The sequence below is a fragment of the Artemia sp. Qi Xiang Cuo genome, chromosome 1 (assembly GCF_049724085.1).
Source record: "Artemia sp. Qi Xiang Cuo chromosome 1, ASM4972408v1, whole genome shotgun sequence".
NCBI lineage: Eukaryota > Metazoa > Arthropoda > Branchiopoda > Anostraca > Artemiidae > Artemia > Artemia sp. Qi Xiang Cuo.
Genome location: NC_142794.1, coordinates 59,595,930 through 59,618,207, shown reverse-complemented (window position 1 = coordinate 59,618,207; position 22,278 = coordinate 59,595,930). Strand labels below are relative to the sequence as shown.

Genomic DNA, 22,278 nt, shown 5'->3' with positions numbered 1-22,278 from the left:
AGTTTGGTTAATGCTAATGAAATAAAATGAAATAGGATAAATACATAATAGTTTAGAAACAAATTTGGGCCATATATTTGCACATTAGGGGGGTGGTGGTGGTAAAGTATAGCATATATTAAATACGTAACCTAATTTAACCCAGGTACCTCCCCCCCTAAAACCCCAAAAAACAACAGTTTAAATATCCTAAACACAATGAAAACTACTCATGCATCCCATGTCTTAATAGCGGTCTCTTGAAATAACCGGTCTCTGGCGGGTTTCGTCTGTCATCAAGGAGGCACACTTGTGCCTCTATAAAGAGGCGACCCACCACAATGTTAAGCGATTTCAGGTCCTAGAGGTCGCAGAGAGACGGCGGTAATTGCATTTTGTAGCCCAAGCTCAAACTAAGAAACTTGCAAAATTTCATCCTCCTCCGACTTTATCTTCATGGGGTAAACTGGGCCGGAAGTTTGGACCCTCCCACCACAGCCCCCTTTAACGTTGTCCGATTGGGCTGAAATTTAGAGGTTAAGCTTTCCTAGGGCCCGGGAGCTTATCCTCGAAATTTCAGCTCAATCCGATCACTCCTTCCCTGTTTTCAAAAAACCAAATATAGCCACTTAAATTTCATCTCTTTATTTTTTTGTTAGCAACGCCTACAGGACACAGTTGGCAACGGATCCGGTTGAATGAGGACTCATTCGAAGCAGAATTCGACCTGTTAGGGCCTTTTGATATTTTCAGACCGAAAAAATTATCCCCCGAATTTACATTTACGAACAACCTCGTTTTCATATAAGAGCCCATTTTAATATGTCCCACCACAACCCCCCCTTTCACTTGGTCATTTGGGGCTGAAATTTGGATGATAAGCTGTTCTGGGAACAGGAAGCGTATCCTCAGCATTTCCTCTCGATTTGATCAATCCGTACCTATTTTCCAAAAAACACATATCCATATTTTTGGGACTTTGCTTGCGTCGAAAATACCTTCTATTTGCTAAACAACAATTACTATTGTGCTTGTATAGTCCAGCGGCTGAGACTTCAGACATTCAAGCGGAAACCTCGGGCTCGATTCACCATCAGAGCAACTTTTTTATATACTTTGAAAAGAAAATCAGTTTCTTTTTTAAATTATTTGAAAAAAATTACGTTTTCTAAAGAGTTAAAGAGGCTGAGTTACAAGGTCGACCCTTAAAACGTACAGGGATTAGGAGGCACAGTTGGGGGGCTGTTAAAGAGGCTGAGTCACAAGTTCGAACCTTAAAACGTACAGGGATTAGGAGGCACCCTGTACGACGTGATTTGAGTATTCAGGAATTAAAAGCCTTAACACAAGAATGTTCAAGAGCGGGGGGTTTGGGAGGCGGCAGCCCCCCAACTTTAACTCCTGACACGATCAGCTAACAGTTAGTCAAGCAATAATAAGTAATAAACTGTACAAAAACGTGCAGAAATTATTTGAAAAAAACTACGTTTTCTAAAGAGTTAAAGAGGCTGAGTTACAAGGTCGAACCTTAAAACGTACAGGGATTAGAGGCACAGTTGGAGGCTGCCGCCCCCAAACCCCCGCTTTCGCAGCCTTTAAATATAAAAAAAATTTCTTTAAACTAAAAGTAAGGAGCGACATTAAAACTTAAACCGAACAGAAATTATTCCGTATATGAAAGAGGCTGTGCCCTCCTCAACGCCTCGCTCTTTACGCTAAAGTTTGACTTTCTCACAACTCTTTTTTTAAACAATAAAAACTTTAGCGTAAAGAGCGAGGCGTTGAGGAGGGCACAGCCTCTTTCATATACGGAATAATTTCTGTTCGTTTTAAGTTTTAATGTCGCTCCTTACTTTCAGTTTAAAGAAATTTTTTTTTTATATTTAAAGGCTGCGAAAGCGGGGTTTGGGGGCGGCAGCCCCCCAACTGTGCCTCCTAATCCCTGTACGTTTTAAGGTTCGACCTTGTAACTCAGCCTCTTTAACTCTTTAGAAAACGTAGTTTTTTTCAAATAATTAGTATATAGAAGTGACCATCTAATGCACTAGTACCAAAATTTCTTTGGAATTTTGTAATGGCTGGTTAGTTTGGCTTTAGATATCTGAATTTTATCAAGCTGCTTCGTCTATCTGAAGAGGCTAGAATTATATTACCTTTTTTTCTATTTCTTCGTTGTTACAGTGGTATACAAAAAGCTCAAATTTCTTATTGATTTTTTTAATCCTTATTTGTTTGAAACTGACGAGGTTTTTAATGTTGGTATATTTCTAGATGATGAACAGAAAATAACTTGACGCTTAGTCACACACTGTTGTGTATGTATTTTCGCTGCACAACAAGGACGCCTGAAGAAACGGGCCAGTTTCATGTCTGCTAAACCAAATTTCAACTTGTGCCCTTCAAGTCGTCAGAAATCAAACAATTACATTATCACAAATCTTTGTTTTCCTCACTTGACGATGTCATTAGTTTAGTCATCAATCAGGTGTTATCTCGGCACAATGTAAATGTTAGAATTTTTGAGCCCATCCCTCAGGGTATCGTTTGGTTTGACCTCAGAGGTTACTAATTGAGGTTGAGATGCTACGGAAAAACTCGCGGAATTACCAACTGTAAGAGGTCAAATCTTTCGCATACAGCCGTGAAATTATAAATGTGGTTTTCATTTTTGACATTTTCGTGATTGATTGAAAAAAATCGTTTTGTTTAAATTTTTGATCGTTAATAGTTATTTTTGGAAAGACACTTTCATAATCTGTAAAAATTAAAAAAAACTTCTCGTAATAAATGATAGTAAATATTCACGTAGCCTAACTATTATGCATCATTTTCGGTCTTATTCCAAGTTAAATATAAAAAACTGTTTTTAATTGAAAATAAAGAGTGGCGTTCAAACTTAAAATAACGTAAATTATTTTGTATATGAGGGGAATGCCCCCTTCATAACCCTCACTCTTATCGGTAAAATTCTATAATGCTTTAAAAATGACTATTATCCCGATTCACTGACACTTGAGTTTTAGCAACTGTTCTTGAAAGTTTTGGGACACGAAGGCAAACTTTACCAAAAAGAGAGTGGGTTTGAGGATGGGGGTCCCCCTTATACACAGAATACCTTGCGTTAGTTTTAATGTTTCTCTTTACGTTCATTTGGAGACTTTTTCTATTTAATTTATTTATATTTTTACAGTGTACCTAGGGCTCTCCTAAATGCGGAAAAGACTAATCCATCTCCCTGCTAAATCCCAACTCTACAAACAAAAATTTATGCTTCTTGCAATGTTACTTTGAGAAAAAGAGCTTATTTAGTACATTTGGTTTTCAAAGTAAAGTTTGTGGACATTTCAGGTGCTGATAGAATGGATGAGTAGCTTTAAATCAGTACATTTTGTATTTTTAAAATCGACTCAAGAGAAATCGGACTTGTCTACCCGTGACTAAAACCGAGTGTCGATAAGTTTTCTATTTGTTGGAATTTTATCCCGAGTACTTGCCTCTCGGTCCTGCGTTGTATACCGATTCAGATAGGGCATGATCATACTGAATTAAGTTTCCTTTAATCTAAATTTATACAAATCACCTAATTAACTTATTTTAATTACTAATGCAAGAAGCCGCAAAAAGATGCTCACATTAAATTCATTTAAATATGGGAAATACCGTATTTTTGCAGGGGGGGGGGGAGAAACTCGAAAAATTCACCCCAAAAATTCCCTCCTGGAAAGTATTCCTCAGATATAAAATAGTGATAGTATTTTTGAATTCAAAATTTAATTAAAAAATTAGGTTGAATACCAAATCATTGAGACTGTTGAATACCCAATTAAGAGAATTTACAAAAAAAGAAATTTATAGTTTCCGAAATATTTTGTATGACAAAATTAATAATTAACTAACCCGTTAATCGAGTATCCAGAAAATATAGATAATGGGATTGAAAGGAAGTGTCAAGTATTTTGTTCAGGGTCTCTAATTTCACTCAGCGTGAAAATTATTAAGAGGGTATGGTGAAATTTTTGTGTGTAAAATCTTCGTATGAATGTACTTAACACTTCTCAATATTTCTTGGTTATCGAACGGTAACTTTTTCTGAAGTGCAGCATTATGCGATCGTCTTGTAATAAATTTGACTCTTAAATGTCTACAGCTTTCTCTGTTTTCTAGGAGCTTCAGCCGCTCAGACTTTGTACATGGAGGCCTTGATGAAGATTGCAAAAGAGTCCCAAACTTGCACCACTAGCCAGTCATCTTCTGACATAGGTAACTCCACTTTTTTTCTATTTTAGTGCCCAATAATACTTCATTGTTGGGCACTTGGGAGGGTAACTGGCCCCCAAGCCCTCCTTTGTGGGCTTATGTGATTTTTGCAAGATTTTTTTCAAACAGTTCGTGGTAACGAACTGTAAGTAAGGAGCGATCGGGCTCAACAGCACCCGAATCTCTAAAAACCGGAATTTTGATACCCATAGATACATCAATAGAATCAGATTTTTATGCTGATTTCAAATATATAAGTTTCATTAAGTTTAGTTTTACCCATCAAAAGTTACGCGCCTCAGAAAATTTGCCTTATTTTTAAAAAAAGGGAGAAACACCCCCAAAAAGTCATAGAAGTTTAATGAAAATCACACCATCAGATTCAGCGTATCAGTAAACCTTACTGCGAAAGTTTCAAGCTCCTATCTGCAAAAATTTGGTATTTTGTATTTTTTGTCAGAACAAAGATCACGGATGCGTGTTAATTTGTTTGTTTTTTACAGGGGTGATCATATTGATCCAATAGTCCTAGAATATCGTAAGAGGGCTCATTTGAACGGAGATTAAAAGTTGCAGTGCCCTTTTTAAGTGACCAAAAAAATTGGAAGGCAACTTGGCCCCCTCCCACGCTCATTTTTTCCCCAAAGTAACCCAATCTAAATTTTGCGATAGCCATTTTGTTCACCATAGTCGAAAATCTAATAAATATGTCTTTGAGGATGCCTTAATCCCCCACAGTTCCCGGGGAAGGGCTGGAAGTTATGAACTTTGCCCATTGTTTACATATAGTATTGGTTAATGGGAAATATAAAAACGTTTCAGGAGATATTTTTTTCTGATGGGGGGGTTTTTTAGGAGGGGGTTACGGGGGAAGATCCTTCCATGGAGGATGTTTCCTTGGGGAAAGGGGTATATCTATGAAGGGGGCGCCAGATTTCCCAGCATTATTTAAGAAACGATCAGAAATTAAACAAAAAAAACAAGTTTTTTCAGCTGAAAGTAAGGAGCAACATTAAAACTTAAAACAAACAGAAAATTTCACATATATGAGGGGTTCGTCCCCTAGTCAATGCCTCGCCCTTTTCGCTAAAGTTTTTTTTAGTAGTTTCAAAAGAGCTATCTATTCTAATTAACCGGCCTTTGTGATTCAGGGGTTTGTGATTCCAACAAAATTCGAACTTTAGCGTAAAGAGCAAGGTATCGACTAGGGGACAAACTCCCTAATATACGTAATAAAACATACGAATATAGAAGTTCGTTACGTAAATTAATTCGTAAGTTACGTCAGAACAAAATTTCGAGAAAGCCATTTAGCCAAAAAGTAAAATTAATATGCAAATTTCGCTTTAATTATTCATGTACGGTGAGCCGAAATCAAAGCTGCATTAATTCAAAAACGTCAGAAATTAGATAAAAAAAAACAAGTTTTTTTAACTGAAAGTAAGGAGCGACATTAAAACTTAAAACGAACAGAAATTATTCCGTATATGAAAGGGGAGTAGATTGTATATATGGAATTCTACCGGTCCAATAGGAAGACATTTCTACCGGTCCTATAGGAAGATATTTCTACCGGTCCTATAGGAAGACATTTCTACCGGTCCTATAGGAAGATATTTCTACCGGTCCTATAGGAAGACATTTCTACCGGTCCTATAGGAAGAAATTTCTAACGGTCCTATAGGAAGAGATTTCTACCGGTCCTATAGGAAGACATTTCTACCGGTCCTATAGGAAGATATTTCTACCGGTCCTATAGGAAGACATTTCTACCGGTCCTATAGGAAGACATTTCTACCGGTCCTATATGAAGATATTTCTACCGGTCCTATAGGAAGACATTTCTACCGGTCCTAAATGAAGACATTTCTACCGGTCCTATACGAAGACATTTCTACCGGTCCTATATTTAGACATTTCTACCGGTCCTATACGAAGACATTTCTACCAATTGTGTTGGAAGACATTTCTCCCGGTCCTATAGGAAGACATTTCTATCAGTCCTATAGGAAGACATTTCTACCGGTCCTATAGGAAGACATTTCTACCGGTCCTGTAGGAAGACATTTCTACCGGTCCTATAGGTAGACATTTCTACCGGTACTAGATGACGACATTTCTAGCGGTCCTATAGGACGAAATTTCTACCTGTCCTATAGGTCGACATTTCTACCGGTTCTATAGGACGACATTTCTACCCGTTCTATAGGACTACATCTACCTGTCCTCTAGGAAGACATCTACCGGTTCTCTAGGAAGATATTTCTACCGGTCCTATAGGAAGACATTTCTACCGGTCCTATAGGAAGACATTTCTACCGGTCCTATAGGACGACATTTCTACCGGTTCTATAGGAAGACATTTCTACCGGTCCTGTAGGAAGACATTTCTACCAGTTCTATAGGAAGGCATTTCTACCGGTCCTATAGGAAGACATTTCTACGAGACGTATACACCTTTTCAAAGAGAGTGAGTATCCTCTCACATGGCATTATACTTCTACCGGTCCTATAGGAATTCCCATACTATTTGCTTACTTTACGTTCCTTCCTGTGCTATTTGGGTGCATTGACTTGCCAAGGCCAACCAGACAGGTTTCTGGTGGGTATAGTATGGTTTGGGGGGTAAAGTCTGTTTTGGGGTGTGTAGTAGTTATTGGCGGTTTTATTCTGGTTTAGGTGGCATAATCAAGTTTGTAGGGTATAATCTGGTTTGATCGGTATAGTGTGGTTTTGTGGATATAGTTTGGTTAGGTAGGTATAGTCTGGTTTGGTTTTTCAAAGAGAGTGAGTATTACGCTTTACTTTTTTAAATCGAAAACTAGAAATTGTCAAATTGCGTATTTAGGAATGGTTTTGTAGGGAAAGCTGTCTATCACCCATGTGTTATCCACAGTTCCATTTCTTTGAAGTCTCTGCTATCAAGAGCGGTTTCTGATTTTTTGTGGACAATTGCCTTTAGCCAACAATAGTTTGATATGAATGTGTCGGTAGATAGGATTTGCCAATTTGATTCTATTAAGGTGGAAAAAAAGGGTTAAACTAATTATCAGTTAAGGTAACCCCTCGGGGTTGTTAACTCAGGCAATTTGCTATAAATCAATCTATGAAAATGGTTAATGATGATAGAATGACATTGTGAGTTGACCTAGCTTTACTTCTTCGATGTGTTCTGTATAATACACAAGTTGTGTTTGAACAGTGTTGTCAGTTTAAAATAGGGTACAACGTTATAGTATACTAAAAAGTTGATACTAAGAGAGATGTAGATGGCAAGAAAATAATTTTAATAAAGAAATTTAGAACAAACCATAGAAATCCTTGCAAATCAAGTAGTAAGGTGTATGTGAGTACGAACCATCAAGGATCATAAGCACCAATGACCCTAACCAGCAGAGAAATCAACCCTCCATAGGTCCCCTATCCCCAAACTCGAAGGGTGCCCCCTCCCCTCCAACTTTTTGACCCTCTCCCCCCCCCCCCCATTTTTTTTTCTCTTTTTTTGCCAATTGACATTTTTTCTGATAACAAGTATCATTCATTACGATCCTAGCTTTCAAATGTGAAACTAAAGTCCATTTTTGGATCGAAAAATAAACTATTTCTGTAAAATCTGAGTTAATAAGGGTTTTTGATCGTAAACTCTAGTTTCTTGTGAGAAAATTATTGAAAATACAATTCTCTGGTTCAAATGTGAAACTTAAGTCCATTTTTGGATCGAAAAATAAATTTATTTCCGTAAAATCTGAGCTAATAAAGGATTTTTGACCTTAAACTCTTGTTTGCAGTAAGAAAACTATTAAAAACGCAATTCGTTGGCTAAAATTGTAAAATCAGATCCTTATTTGATAGAAATCTAATTATAGACTCGTAAAATCTAAGCCAATAAGGGTTTTTGGATGCAAGCAATAGTTTTTTGTAAGGAAGCTATGGGAAATACAATTTTATGATTCAAATGTGAAACTTAAGTCCATTTTTGGATCGAGAAATAAAACTATTTCTATAAAATCTGAGCTAATTAGGGTTTTTGACCGTAAACTCTAGTTTTTTGTAAGAAAATTATGGAAAATACAATTCTCTGGTTCAAATGTGAAACCTAAGTCCATTTTTCGTTAAGTCTCAGAGTGAATAAATTCGTAATCAACATCCTTTGTCAGATACATCAAATAAAATTGACAAAATTTAAATTTAAGAATGAATAAATGCTTTAACAACATCCTTTATCGGATATGTCGGATAAAATTGACAAAATCTAAGTATCAGAGTGACTAAATTTTTTTATCAACATCCTTTTCCAGATACATCGAATAAAATTGATAAAATATAAGAGTTAGAGTGAATAAATTTTTTTTTTCAACATCATTTGTCACATACATCAAATAAAATTGAAAAAATCTAAATTTCAGAATGAATAAATTCATTATCAACATCCTTTCTCGGATATGACAGATAAAATTTACAAAATCTTAGTATCAGAGTGAATAATTTTTTTTTAACAACATCCCTTGCCAGATACATCGAATAAAATTGATAAAATATAAGTGTCAGAGTGAATAAATTTTTCTATCAACATCCTTTGTCAGATACATCAAAAAAAATTGACAAAATCTAAATTTCAGAACAAATAAATGCTTTAACAAAATCCTTTATCGGATATGTCGGATAAAATTTATAAAATTTAAGTATCAGAGTGACTAAATTCTATATCAACATCCTTTTCTCGGATACATAGGATAAAATTGACAGAATCTAAGTGTCAGTTTGAATAAACTTTTTTTTATCAACATCCTTTGTCAGATACATCAAATAAAATTGACAAAATCTAAATTTCAGAATGAATAAATTCATTATCAACATCCTTGGACACTCGATATCCTAAAAGTGTTTGATTCAAACTTTTACCTTGAGAATCGATGTTGTTAGTAGAATTTCAAAAGGATCGTTTATGAGTGTTGGCGTATCTGATGAAATAATTTAGGTCGTATGATAATTTTTTTTTTTTTAATACAGTAGTTTTTCAGTAAGGACACTCGATATGCTAAAGGTGTATGATTCAAACTTTTACCTTGAGAATCGATGTTGTTAGCAGAATTTCAAAAGAAACGTTTATGAGTGCTGGCGTATCTGATGAAATAATTTAGGTCGTATGATAAATTTAATTTATTATTTTTTTTCTTTAATGCAGTAGTTTTTCAGTAAGGACACTCGATATCCTAAAAGTGTTTGATTCAAACTTTTACCTTGAGAATCGATGTTGTTAGCAGAATTTCAAAAGGATCATTTGTAAGTGCTGGCGTATCTGATGAAATAATTTAGGTCGTATGATAAATTAAATTTTTTTTAATGCAGTAGTTTTTCAGTAAGGACACTCGATATGCTAAAAGTGTTTGATTAAAACTTTTACCTTGAGAATCGATGTTGTTAGCAGAATTTCAAAAGGATCGTTTATGAGTGCTGTCCAATCTGATTAAATAATTTAGGTCGTATGATAAATTTAATTTTTTTTTTTAATGCAGTAGTTTTTCAGTAAGGACACTTGATATGCTAAAAGTTTTTGATTCAAAATTTTACCTTGAGAATCGATGTTGTTAGCAGAATTTCAAAAGGATCGTTTATGAGTGCTGGCCTATCTGATGAAATAATTTAGGTCGTATGATAAATTTAATTTTTTTTTTTTAATGCAATAGTTTTCAGTAACTTTTATTCTGTGTGTTTTTTTTTCTTTACTTGGTGATCATTCAAAAAGCGAAGATTTCAGTTAAATAAATAATTCTTGTACCTTTTAAAATAGCTTTACGGGGTTTGAGAGACTCTGCTGTTTTATTCTCTGTGATTTTTTCTTTACTTGGTCATCATTAAAAAAGTAAGGATTTATGTTAAATAAATAATTCTTCTACCTATTAAAATAGCTTTATGGGGTTTGAGAGACTCTGTTGTTTTATTCTGCGTGATTTTTTCATTACTTGGTGATCATTCAAAAAGCGAGGATTTCTGTTAAATAAATAATTCGTGTACCTTTTAAAATAGCTTTACGGGGTTTGAGAGACTCTGTTGTCCCCAGCGATCAGAAATTAAATTATAAAAAAGTTTCTTCACCTCTTGAATACACAAAACCGAAATTTCATTCAACTTTCATGTAAGAAAATTATGGAAAATACAATTCTCTAGTTCAAATGTGAAACTTAAGTCCAGTTTTGGATACTCATAATGATGAGGACTGATGTCTCTAATTAAATTTTTTTTTCTTCATAAAAACATACTATTTTTTTCTTTTTTAATTTCGAAATTATTTTTTTATTTTTTTATTTTTTTTGTACGTATCTTAAAATAACAAAATACGCTTACGGCTCTATCAATTGTACTCTATGATTTCTCAGAGACACGATGCGGCTTTCCCATTGGTACTCTTTGGCCGGTTATCGACACTACCTAGTTTATTGCATGTATTAAATCAGTATTTTTTACGCAGTGGAACGATAAACACATAAGTCGTATCGTTAAAAAAAGTGAAGATGGAGCATTTTAATAAAGTGTGTTCACATGACAATGTTATTGTGGCATTGAATGCCGACAAGGAGAAGTATTTAAACTATGAAACAAGTACAAGTGGTAGCACTATTGGAAATGAATGCATGCATTGTCATGACAGTAAGGAATTAAATTTCTTTGGAATATCGAAAAAATTCAACTCTTATGTTGGTGGTTATGCGAGTTTGAGATCTCCAGAGATGATTGCACTCAAAGAGAATGCCAACATAAAAATAATCCTTGATGATAGAGGACAACTCCTTGCTACTGTTGCAGTTTACACATTATCTACTGATACAACCAATTGTCAGCTTTCGGGTATTAGCATTCAACGGAAGGTCGATAAAAAAAGGCCTATTCTTCTACTAATATCGTAAACCATATCTTGTCTACATGCCGAAACTGTTACCTGTGTAAACATAATGTGATAATAGACAGTGAAATAGCCAGAAAAATAAAAATGGAAATGTCAGAAAATATCACTATGGAATATAAAGATGAATCGATGAAAAACAAAAGCAAACGTTACTGCCATTGATCAAACAATCATTGAACCAAATAATAACAAAGACGAAAAGCATATTGAGCCTGTTGATGACACACCAGTAAAAATTGTGTATGACTGAAAATGGAATAATGATTATTCTACTGATAACGAACTAAGAGAAGACAATAGCTACAATATCAAGAGAGAACATGGTGAACTATTTTATTGAACAGATTCAAAGTCTCCAAAGTTAATCATTGATATTAATAATGTATCATAATATATTTTAGTATTAATATTCTACATAGCATTATTTCATTAAAAATATTACATTGTTATGTGTTTATTATTTTTAGAGTAAACTAGCATATCAAACGTTTAGAATGTCTATTAAAACATCGGAGATGTAAGAAAAGGAATTTGTATACATCTATTTTCAGACACATAGTATAGCATTAACAAAATCTAGGTATCAGAATGAATAAATTCCTTATCAACATCCATTGTTGGAAATGTCATTATGTCATTATGAAAAAATTGTAAGTAAGTAGGTAAGTAAGTAAGTAAGTAGGTGACAAACTCTTTATTGGATTCACCTCTTGGATACACAATACAGAAATTTTATTCAGGAAATTAAAAAAAAAATTGAACAAATTCCTTATTAACATTCATTATCGATTGAAGTCGCATCCTAGAAAGACAATTCAGCAATTTCACAAAATCTAAGTATAAGAGTAATTAAATTCTATATCAAAATCCATTTCTCAGATACATAGGAGAACGTTGACAAAATTAAAGTGTTAGAGTGAATAAATATTATTTATCAACATCTGTTGTCAGATACATGGAATAAAATTGACAGAATCTAAGTGTCAGAGTGAATAATTTTTTTATTAACATCCTTTGTCAGATATGTCAAATAAAATTGACAAAATCTAAATTTCAGAATGAATAAATGCTTTAACAGCATCCTTTATCGGATATTTTGGATAAAACTGACAAAATTTAAGTATCAGAGTGACTAAATTCTATATCAGCATCCTTTTCTCGGATACACAGGATAGAATATCGGATAAAATTGACAAAATCTAAGTATCAGATTTATTAAATTCTATATCAACATCCATTTCTCAGGTACATGGGATAACATTGACAAAATCTAAGTAACAGAATGAATAAATTCTTTATCAACATCCTTTGTCAGATAGATCAAATCAAATTGACAAAATCTAAATTTTAGAATGAATAAATGCTTTAATAACATCCTTTATCGGAAATGTCGGATAAAATTGACAAAATCTAAGTATTAGAGTGACTAAATTCTATATCAGCATCCTTTTCTCGGACACATAGGATAAAATATCAGATAAAATTGACAAAATCTAAGCATCATATTGATTTTTTAACAACATCTTTTATCAGTTACAACAATTATAATTAATAAAATCTAAATATCAGAGTGAATAAATGCTTTTTCAGCATCCTTTGTCGGATATGTTGAATAAAATATGCAAAGTCGACATAGCTATATTTCATTTTTTAAATCGCAAGTAAGTAATAAACTCTTTATTGTTTTCACCTATTGGATATACAATACGGAAATTTCATTCAAGAAATTATGAAGAAATTTTAAAAAGGTAGCAAACTCTTTTTTGAAGTCACCTCTTGTATACACGATGCAGAAATTTCATTCAAGAAATTACGAAAAAATTGTAAGTAAGTTACAATGTGTCTGTGGGTATGTGCAAGGCAGAGCAATTTCCTCACAAATTCCACTATTTAATGCCTCCTCCGCCCCACCGCAGCGACCGCATAGCTTTATTTCATTTTTTAAGGTTAATTTAGACGAGATTACGTGCGCGCAAACATTCATTATCGATTGAAGTCGCTTCATAGACAGACAATACAGCAATTTCACAAAATCTAAGTATAAGAGTGATTAAACTCTATATCAACATTCATTTCTCGGATACATAGGAAAAACTTAACAAAATCTAAGTGTTAGAGTGAATAAATTTTATTTATCAACACCTTTTGTCAGATACATCGGATAAAATTGACAGAATCTATGTGTAAGAGTGAATAGTTTTTTCTATCAACATCCTTCGTCAGATACATCAAACCACATTGAAAAAATCTAAATTTCAGAATGAATAAGTGCTTTAATAACATTCTTTATCGGATATTTCAGACAAAATTGACAAAATCTAAGTATCAGAGTGACTAAACTATATATCAAAATCCTTTTCTCGGATACATGGGATAAAATATCGGATAAAATTGACAAAATCTAAGTATCAGATTGATTTTTTATCAACATCTTATCTAAGTATAAGAGTGATTAAATTCTATATCAACATGTATTTCTCGGATACATAGGAAAAAGTTAACAAAATCTAAGTTTTAGAGTGAATAAATTTTATTTATCAACATCTTTTATCCGACATATCCGATAAAGGATGTAATTAAAGCATTTATTCATTCTAAAATTTAGATTTTGTCAATTTTATTTGATATATCTGACAAAGGATGTTGATAAAAAAATTTTTCACTCTGACACTTAGGTTCTGTCAATTTTATCCGATGTATCTGACAAAAGATGTTGATAAATAAAATTTATTCACTCTAACACTTCGATTTTTTCAACTTTTTCCTATGTATCCGAGAAATGGATGTTGATATAGAATTTAATCACTTTTATACTTAGAGAAGATGTTGATAAAAAATCAATCTGATACTTAGATTTTGTCAATTTTATCCGATATTTTATCCCATGTATCCGAGAAAAGGATGTTGATATAGAATTTAGTCACTCTAATACTTAGATTTTGTCAATTTTATCCGACATATCCAATAAAGGATGTTATTAAAGCATTTATTCATTCTGAAATTTAGATTTTGTCAATTTTATTTGATATATCTGACAAAGGATGTTGATAAAAAAAATTATTCACTCAGACAAGTAGATTCTGTCAATTTTATCCGATATATCTGACAAAAGATGCTGATAAATAAGATTTATTCACTCTAACCCTTATATTTTGTCAATTTTTTCCTGTGTATCCGAGAAATGAATGTTGATATAGAGTTTAATCACTCTTATACTTAGATTTTGTGAAATTGCTGTATTGTCTGTCTAGAAAGCGACTTCAATCGATAATGAATGTTTGCGCGCACGTAATCTCGTTTAAATTAACCTAAAAAAATTTAAATAAAGCTATGCGGTTGCTGTGGCGGGGCGGAGGGGGGCATTAAATAGTGGAATGTGTGAGGAAATTGCTCTGCCTTGCACATACCAACAGACACATTGTAACTTACTTACAATTTTTTCGTAATTTCTTGAATGATATTTCTGCATTGTGTATACAAGAGGTGACTTCAAAAAAGAGTTTGCTACCTTTTTAAAATTTCTTCATAATTTCTTGAATGAAATTTCCGTATTGTGTATCCAATAAGTGAAAGCAATAAAGAGTTTATTACTTACTTGCGATTTAAAAAATGAAATAGAGCAATGTCGACTTTGCATATTTTATTCAACAAATCCAACAAAGGGATGCTGAAAAAGCATTTATTGACTCTGATATTTAGATTTTTTTAATTATAATCGTTGTAACTGATAAAAGATGATGATAAAAAATCAATCTGATACTTAGATTTTGTCAATTTTATCCGATATTTTATCCTATGTATCCGAGAAAAGGATGATGATATAAAATTTAGTCACTCTGATACTTAGATTTTGTCAATTTTATCTGACATATCCGATAAAGGATGTTATTAAAGCATTTATTCATTCTAAAATTTAGATTTTATCAATTTGATTTGATCTATCTGACAAAGGATGTTGATAAAGAACTTATTCATTCTGTTACTTAGATTTTGTCAATGTTATCCCATGTACCTGAGAAATGAATGTTGATATAGAATTTAATAAATCTGATACTTAGATTTTGTCAATTTTATCCGATATTCTATCCTGTGTAACCGAGAAAAGGATGCTGATATACAATTTAGTCACTCTGATACTTAGATTTTTTCAATTTTATCCAAAATATCCGATAAAGGATGTTGTTAAAGCATTTATTCATTCTGAAATTTAGATTTTGTCAATTTTATTTGACGTATCTGACAAAGGATGTTGATAAAAAAATTATTCACTCTGACAAACATGTACACACTTATTCGTTCTGAAATTTAGATTTTGTCAATTTTATTTGATGTATCTGACAAAGGATGTTAATAGAAAAATTTATTCACTCTGACACGTATATTTAATCAATTTTATTCGATGTATCTGGCAAAGGATGTTGTTAAAAAATATTCACTCTGATATTAAGATTTTGTCAATTTTATCCTACATATGCGATAAAAGATGTTGTTAATGCGTTTATTCCTTCTGAAGTTTAGATTTTGTCTATTTTATTTGATGTATCTGACAAAGGATGTTGAAAAAAAAAATTTGTTCACTCTGACACTTATATTTTGTCAATTTCACTCGATGTATCTGGCCAAGAATTTTGATAACAAAAATTTAGTCACTCTGATACTTAGATTTTGTCAATTTTATCCGACATATCCGATAAAGGATGTTGTTAAAGCATTTATTCATTCTGAAATTTAAATTTTTTCAATTTTATTTGATGTATCTGACAAAGGATGCTTATTACGAATTTATTCACTCTGACACTTAACGAAAAATGGACTTAAGTTTCACATTTGAACCAGAGAATTGTATATTCCATAATTTTCTTACAAAAAATACCGCCGGACGGACGGCCCCGCAAAGATGAACGTTTTGCATGAACGAAGAACGCAGATTAGGATAACCAGAGACTTAGTAGTCTTAGGCCGGCTTCTCGGATGAAATATTCTTGCAGGTATATTATATTGTGTTTATTCACAAACTGCTCAACCACATGAGGCCGCTTAGAAAAGCTTCCGTTTATATTCCAAGAGATTAGTGAAATGTTCGAGATTTCATTATTCATCATAGTAATGAGTTGCCTTTTTCTGGTTTTTCGGATACTTCACGCTATAGCAGGTATGACCCGCTTTCTTGCAGGAAACACAAAACATAGCACGAGTACACTTTTCTGCATCGTTTTTTTGGAGACGTGGTCAGACGTGCCACATCAGGAGCAGAGATGGCTATTGATGCACTCGGCAGCTAGGTGACCTTGGTTGTGGCACGAGTAGCAACGACGGGGTATGAAACGGAATTCTTCAGTGGGCAGTGTTTCGTAATAGCAGTGTAAATTTATCCAAATCTGATCGACAGCTGAAAAATACTTTGAACGTACGGGAACTGCCAAGCTGTTTATACTTCGTAGCTCTGGGGATCAGTGGAGTTAGCTCATCCGCTGATACGTCAGAGGGGACTCGTTTCACTACACCAATATAGTTAGGGCTCTTTATGGCAGCAGAAATCTGTGGCTGGTTGGTCTTGATTGACTCAACAATGGTTTCAGCTGTGTTATTTGCTTCTCAATATTGCTTCTCAATAGTCTCAGAAAATAATTCAACGCTTCAAATTTCCGGTGGCGCGCCGCCGCTGACCGTATCAGCGGTGGCGGCGGCGCGCTGAAGCCTTTTCGGTGGCGGTGCGCTGAAAGATTTTTGGCAGAGCACTGCCAGTTTTCGGTGCAGCTTCAGGGACTAATTGGAACACATGATTTTAATAAATTTGAACAGCTAAAGTAAAAGGCATGGAAAAGAGTCTGGGGTAATGATGCAAGAAAATGAAGCTCAAGCGGACCTCCTGCTTGAAGAAATTTGACAACCAGTAACACAAGCAACACATCGAATCATAAATGAAATCTGTGGTTAGAAGAGAAGCAACAGTGAGAATCATAACAAGTTTAAAAAAGAAACAAATCGTATAAAATGGATGATTCTTTCATGCATTAAAAGGAAGGAGGAATTGAATTCACGGCAAGCATTTTTAACTTCATTGTTATTGCTTATTTGACATCTTATGACTTAAAACAAAAGAAAAACGAATATATATACAGTTCTCCCTTTAAACGAACAAGTGTGAATTTATCTAAAAAATCTTTTTGTTAGATACCTTTTTAGCATTTTTCCCAGGGTTGTTGCATCAAACCTAATCTGAAGCAATGATATCAAGAAGAAGTTCACATTATATGCAATTAGAAGACAAGTGACAGTAAATAGTCTGAAAAACAGTCACCCCCCCCCCCCCCGTGAAACTCACCTTGGAATACCTCTCCCTGCAGAAAATCCCCCCGTTGAAAGTCCCCCACCCTGACATTTCCCCCTGGAAAATTTTTTCCACATGTAAAATAATGATAGTATACTTCATAAAGTTCCTTGGCGTTCGGATGAACAGTAGAGTAATACATACAGGAGAGACTGAGATAGACACAGATTTGATTTTTATATAGGTAGATGGTGGAGAACTCAAAGTGGGGGATTTGACACTTCTGCACTTTTTTTTTAATCCTGTCAAGAAGTTTGTGGTAAGGATCAGTAGGTTAGGAGCGAAACGGGCTAATAGTAACCGGAACTCTAAAAAAAAAGAATTTGATAATCAATATACAGATCAAAAGAATTGAATTTTTATGGTGATTCTAAAAATTTTGAATTCATCAAGTTTAAATTTACCCATCTAAAGCAGTATAAAGGTTATTATCAGGTAAGAGCCACTTTTCCACTCTTGGGGACATTTTCCTTTCCTTGTCCCTAATCCAGTATCTGAAGAATCCCTGGACATGCTTCATCGATAAATAATGTAAGTTTAAACATATAGGCAAGAATGTAAATAAATTTAGGATATAAATTTAGAACATAGCTAAGTTTGACTCAGTTTCAAAGCCGCTTTTCGTTTAAATGAGCCCATTTTCTTCGTCGTCCCTATTCCAACTTCTGAAGAATCCCTGGATCTCTTCCAGTTATTATCATATCAGGGCAGACAGGTGTTAGTGTTATTTCTGCCAAAATTCATACTGTTCCATTGCCAATTCATTTCGATTCGGAATGGTAACAACCTAAGCAACGTATCGAGTCCGGGAGGGGGAATATGCAAGAGGGGGGTTGAAAGCCTCGGGTCTAGGTTTTTCGACCATTGACTTCATGATGGTATTTTTTTCGTCCTTCCTAGCCTTTTCACTCCAAAACTGAGACCCAAAATGCCTGTTTTAGGTACTGTATGGCATTTAATGATAGCTTTATTAAGTCGGATTGTAAAATTTGACTTGCACGAGCACGTAAATGTATGTATATTTGAAAATAGCTTTCAAATGAACCTTTAATCAGCTCTCTATGCTGTTCCAGTGCCCCACTAGCGGCAACGAAAAAAAGAAGACAAATCAGTGCTATCCATTAAAAAAAAAAAAAATTTTCCTTGTTATTTATTGTAGGAGGTTGCAATTTACCTGTATTGGGTTTTTAACAATGGTGACACCAATGGTATAGTTGTCATTTTGAAGGGCTTCAGGCTATTTCAAAATTTCCAAAAAAAAAATTTCTAAGAATAATATTTGACTATTTAAATTAATCGAAATAAAAGTTACCATTCCTGAATCAGCTACAGATGGCAATGTTTTCTCACTAAGCCAAGGTCACCGCTGAAACCATGCCCTTATTTAACGATTCCGTATTTAAAAATTCTAGGCATGAGACTACAATTGAAATAAAAGCTTTCTAAATTTATAACATTTGATTAGGTAAAGATTGAAAGGTGTTTTCAAATTTTAGTTAATTTCCATCGAAGTTGACATTTAAGGTATTTTGAAAATATTGAACGTTCAGTTAGTATGCGCATTTCGTAAAGAGCGATATTATTCCTGTGTATTTTTCCCGTCTTGTCTTGTAGAATAGATGGTCATCGACTCTTTGGAGAGGTCTTATTTGAACAATTTTCAGTGGCAAAACTTTTGTAAAGGAATCCCAGACACCTTTTCTGGCTTCGGGCATCCCTGTGCACTCGGCACTGAATTCAAATCTTGAGACTCCAGATTCGATCAAAATGGCCACTAAAGCATCAGAATGTGACTTCAATGGTTACACGATGTACACATCATAGGGCAACAGGGGTAAAATATGAGGATTTTTAGTCTGTATAGTTAGAGGGCCCGAAGTGGACCTTAAATTTTGAGCTCCCTCCCACTTCCCACCATCGTGCATATAGATGTTAATTTTCGGTTAACTCTTCGTTATTTAAAGGGTATCCAAAGAGTAGTCCTAAATCACTAATTCTTAACGATTAAAGTTAATTAGATTAATTATAATATTGGCATTAATGAATTGACAAAAATACCTATCTTCAATTTATATCCAGAGCCATTTGTGGCTGAAGGAACGAAAAGAAGGTTCGGGCAGAAAAGTGGATTGGGTACCTTTTGATTGTTTTCGTCACTTAAAAAGGGTATTAGATTCCAGAACTAGTTCCCGAAGCTGCGCCGAAAACCGGCGGCTTGCCGCCAAAAACCTTCAGTGCACCGCCACCAAAAAGGCTTCTGTGCGCCGACGCCGCCGCTGATACGGTCGGCGGCAGCGTGCCGCTGGAAATTTGAAGCTTCGAATTATTTTCTGAGACTATTGAGAAGCAAATATAATGCAAAATCTAATATTTAATAGTATATGCAAAAATTTTGGATCCTCTCAAAATATTTTTGTATCTACTCATCAGCTATGGACTTTAGCTTATCATTGACTTTCTGTCCTCTTTGCTACAATGTAATACTTTCTAATTAAAATGAGTTTTGACTAGCCATAATATTCCTCGAATACCTTATTTATAAGTGCTTTACCATATCCAAAAAAGGCAGCTATTCTACAAAAGCCTTAGAACAAGGTTTTTACATATGAACATGCTTTTTTTTACATATGTACTTGGAAGCATGTACAAAGTGGAAGAACTAAACTTGTATAAAAAAATTCTTTGTCTTCCTAACAACCTTCTCGAAAAAGTTTAAATTTAAAATAGAAATGAATTCTCTAAAAAAATTTGTAATTTAGATTAGGTTCTTGATGCTGATGCTCAGTTGCCCATTGTGCATGTTCCAGATCATCTGCCTCCTATCTTACCAAGATATGAACAATACAGCTCCTTAAAACGGAATTTGTCTACAAGATGGAATGCAACATATAGTATGATGCAAAGTATTATTTAATACAAGGGCCCCCTGGCAAGTGTTTTGTGTAAAATTGGGGAACCGGACCTTGCTCTAGATGATGAGGAATATGAACTGATGCGTGACCTTTGCTCTCTACTGTCAAATTTTCCTACTAAAGTCGAGGCCATTGAGGGAAAAAAAATTTTCACCCTAAATATTGCTCTGTTGGTTGCTCCTAAAAGGTCACCTTGAGGAGCACCCTAATGATAGTAGCTGTATTTCATGGTGTCATTTGCACTTTTGGACTTCGAAATATTCAAAATAAATGAAACTTACGACCATCTGAACCTTCTTGATGGTTCACCGACAAGAAGGGAATTCTTCTTCAAAACGGTTCAGACTCTAGTGCTAGATACTGACATAAGGTACTTTATCATATCTCATGTGAACGGAATTTGTCCAATCAACACTCCAGGCTCCCCCAGTTCAACTTGTAGTGAGCACTATAGTGCAGTAGAAATTCTTTTGTACAAAGAGGAGACGGCCCTCAAAAAGCTCGAAGGGGAGGCTGTAATCTCTGGTGCTTTCGGTAGATCAGCTACCCCAATCAGCTGTGTGAATATGGCTAATGGTGTTTCTGAGAAGAACAAAAACTCTAAATCTCGTGATCATACATATAAAAAAGAAGGCTGCTAGATCAGATAAATGTGTGAGAGCAATGGTGCAGAACAGAATGAAAATGATGATGTGATTTGGTGTCAAGTCGATTTATATCTGGACTTGGCAGCCCATGCCAGGAGGTGATCCTGTCCTAGTTGATGCAATCAATCAAACTTTTGCCTTCTGAAAAATATGTTCTATTCAGCTTTCATGGATTGCAGCCTTAGCAAGAAAAGTTATATTGTTGCCGGTAACAAGTACTGCAGGAGAAAGGGTTTTCAGTGGTGCAGGACTAATTGTCACTGCTATGCGTTCTATGCTGGCTCCACACCGTGTAAACAAGCTTATTTTTATACATGATAACTGAAAGCTTGTCAAAAACTTAAAGGATAGTGCTTGAGTTTAGTTTTAGCTAATTGTTTTGAATTTTTAATTCTGTCTCCTTAAACTGCCTGAGAATTAACCAAATAGGGAATCTCAAACTTAGTTCAAATGAAACTCTGAAATTTCAAGCCAGAATTAAAATTTAATAATATGTTAATAATACATTTAATAATAAAATTATAAAGAATTGACAAAATAGGGAATTTAAAACTTAATTCAAATTGACTGCCTGAGAATTGACAAAATAGGGAATTTAAAACTTAATTCAAATTAAATTCTGAAATTTCAAGCCAGAATTAAAATGTAATAATATGTTAATAATTCATTTAATATTAAAATTATAAAGAGTGCTTTTCTTTATAATATGTTGCCTCTTTTTATATAAGAACTTTTCTTTACAAAATCTTGCTTCTTTTTCTTCTTATACCTGGGAACGAACTGATCTTAAAAATGATATTCTAACTTTCTGAAAATTGGCTATATAAAAAGAAGAAGAAAAGAAAAAATCAAATATTAAATCCTATACGCTAAAGTATAACTTTGATCGTTTGATACGCTTACCAGCCATGTTCAAGTACGTCCACGACCACAGTACCTTAATTGCTGAGATGAAAAGGAGAATAAATAAGCAGTCTAAGGTCTCGCTGTCGATCATTTGGATTAAAAGAATGTTTTTGAGAAGTTAAGATTGATATCTCATCCTTATTTTGTCCGAGGTTTGGTCATGGTAATGAAGCTAAAAAGAAATTGTGGACCAAATTCAGATAAAACCTGATATCGATTAAGTTTCCAAAACTTTTAAAAGTAGCCAAAAAAAACCCTAAAAATGGAACAAACGCCTATAAATTGACGGCTCGTCGCCGATTATTTTTCGGCGGCGCACCGCCAAAACAATTTTAGTGACGC

At 34.1% G+C, this 22,278-nt stretch overlaps 1 protein-coding gene across 3 annotated transcripts in view; it reads left to right on the top strand.

The window, feature by feature from the left end:
• IRSp53 (Insulin receptor substrate 53 kDa) overlaps positions 1 to 22,278 on the top strand; it is a 196,488-nt gene that overhangs the window by 23,917 nt on the left and 150,293 nt on the right. For all 3 annotated transcript variants that reach the window (XM_089085933.1, XM_089085930.1, XM_089085934.1), the window contains exon 3: positions 4,144 to 4,239. In XM_089085933.1, the coding sequence (XP_088942059.1) occupies positions 4,144 to 4,239 (96 nt within the window). The remainder of the gene's footprint in view (positions 1 to 4,143; positions 4,240 to 22,278) is intronic.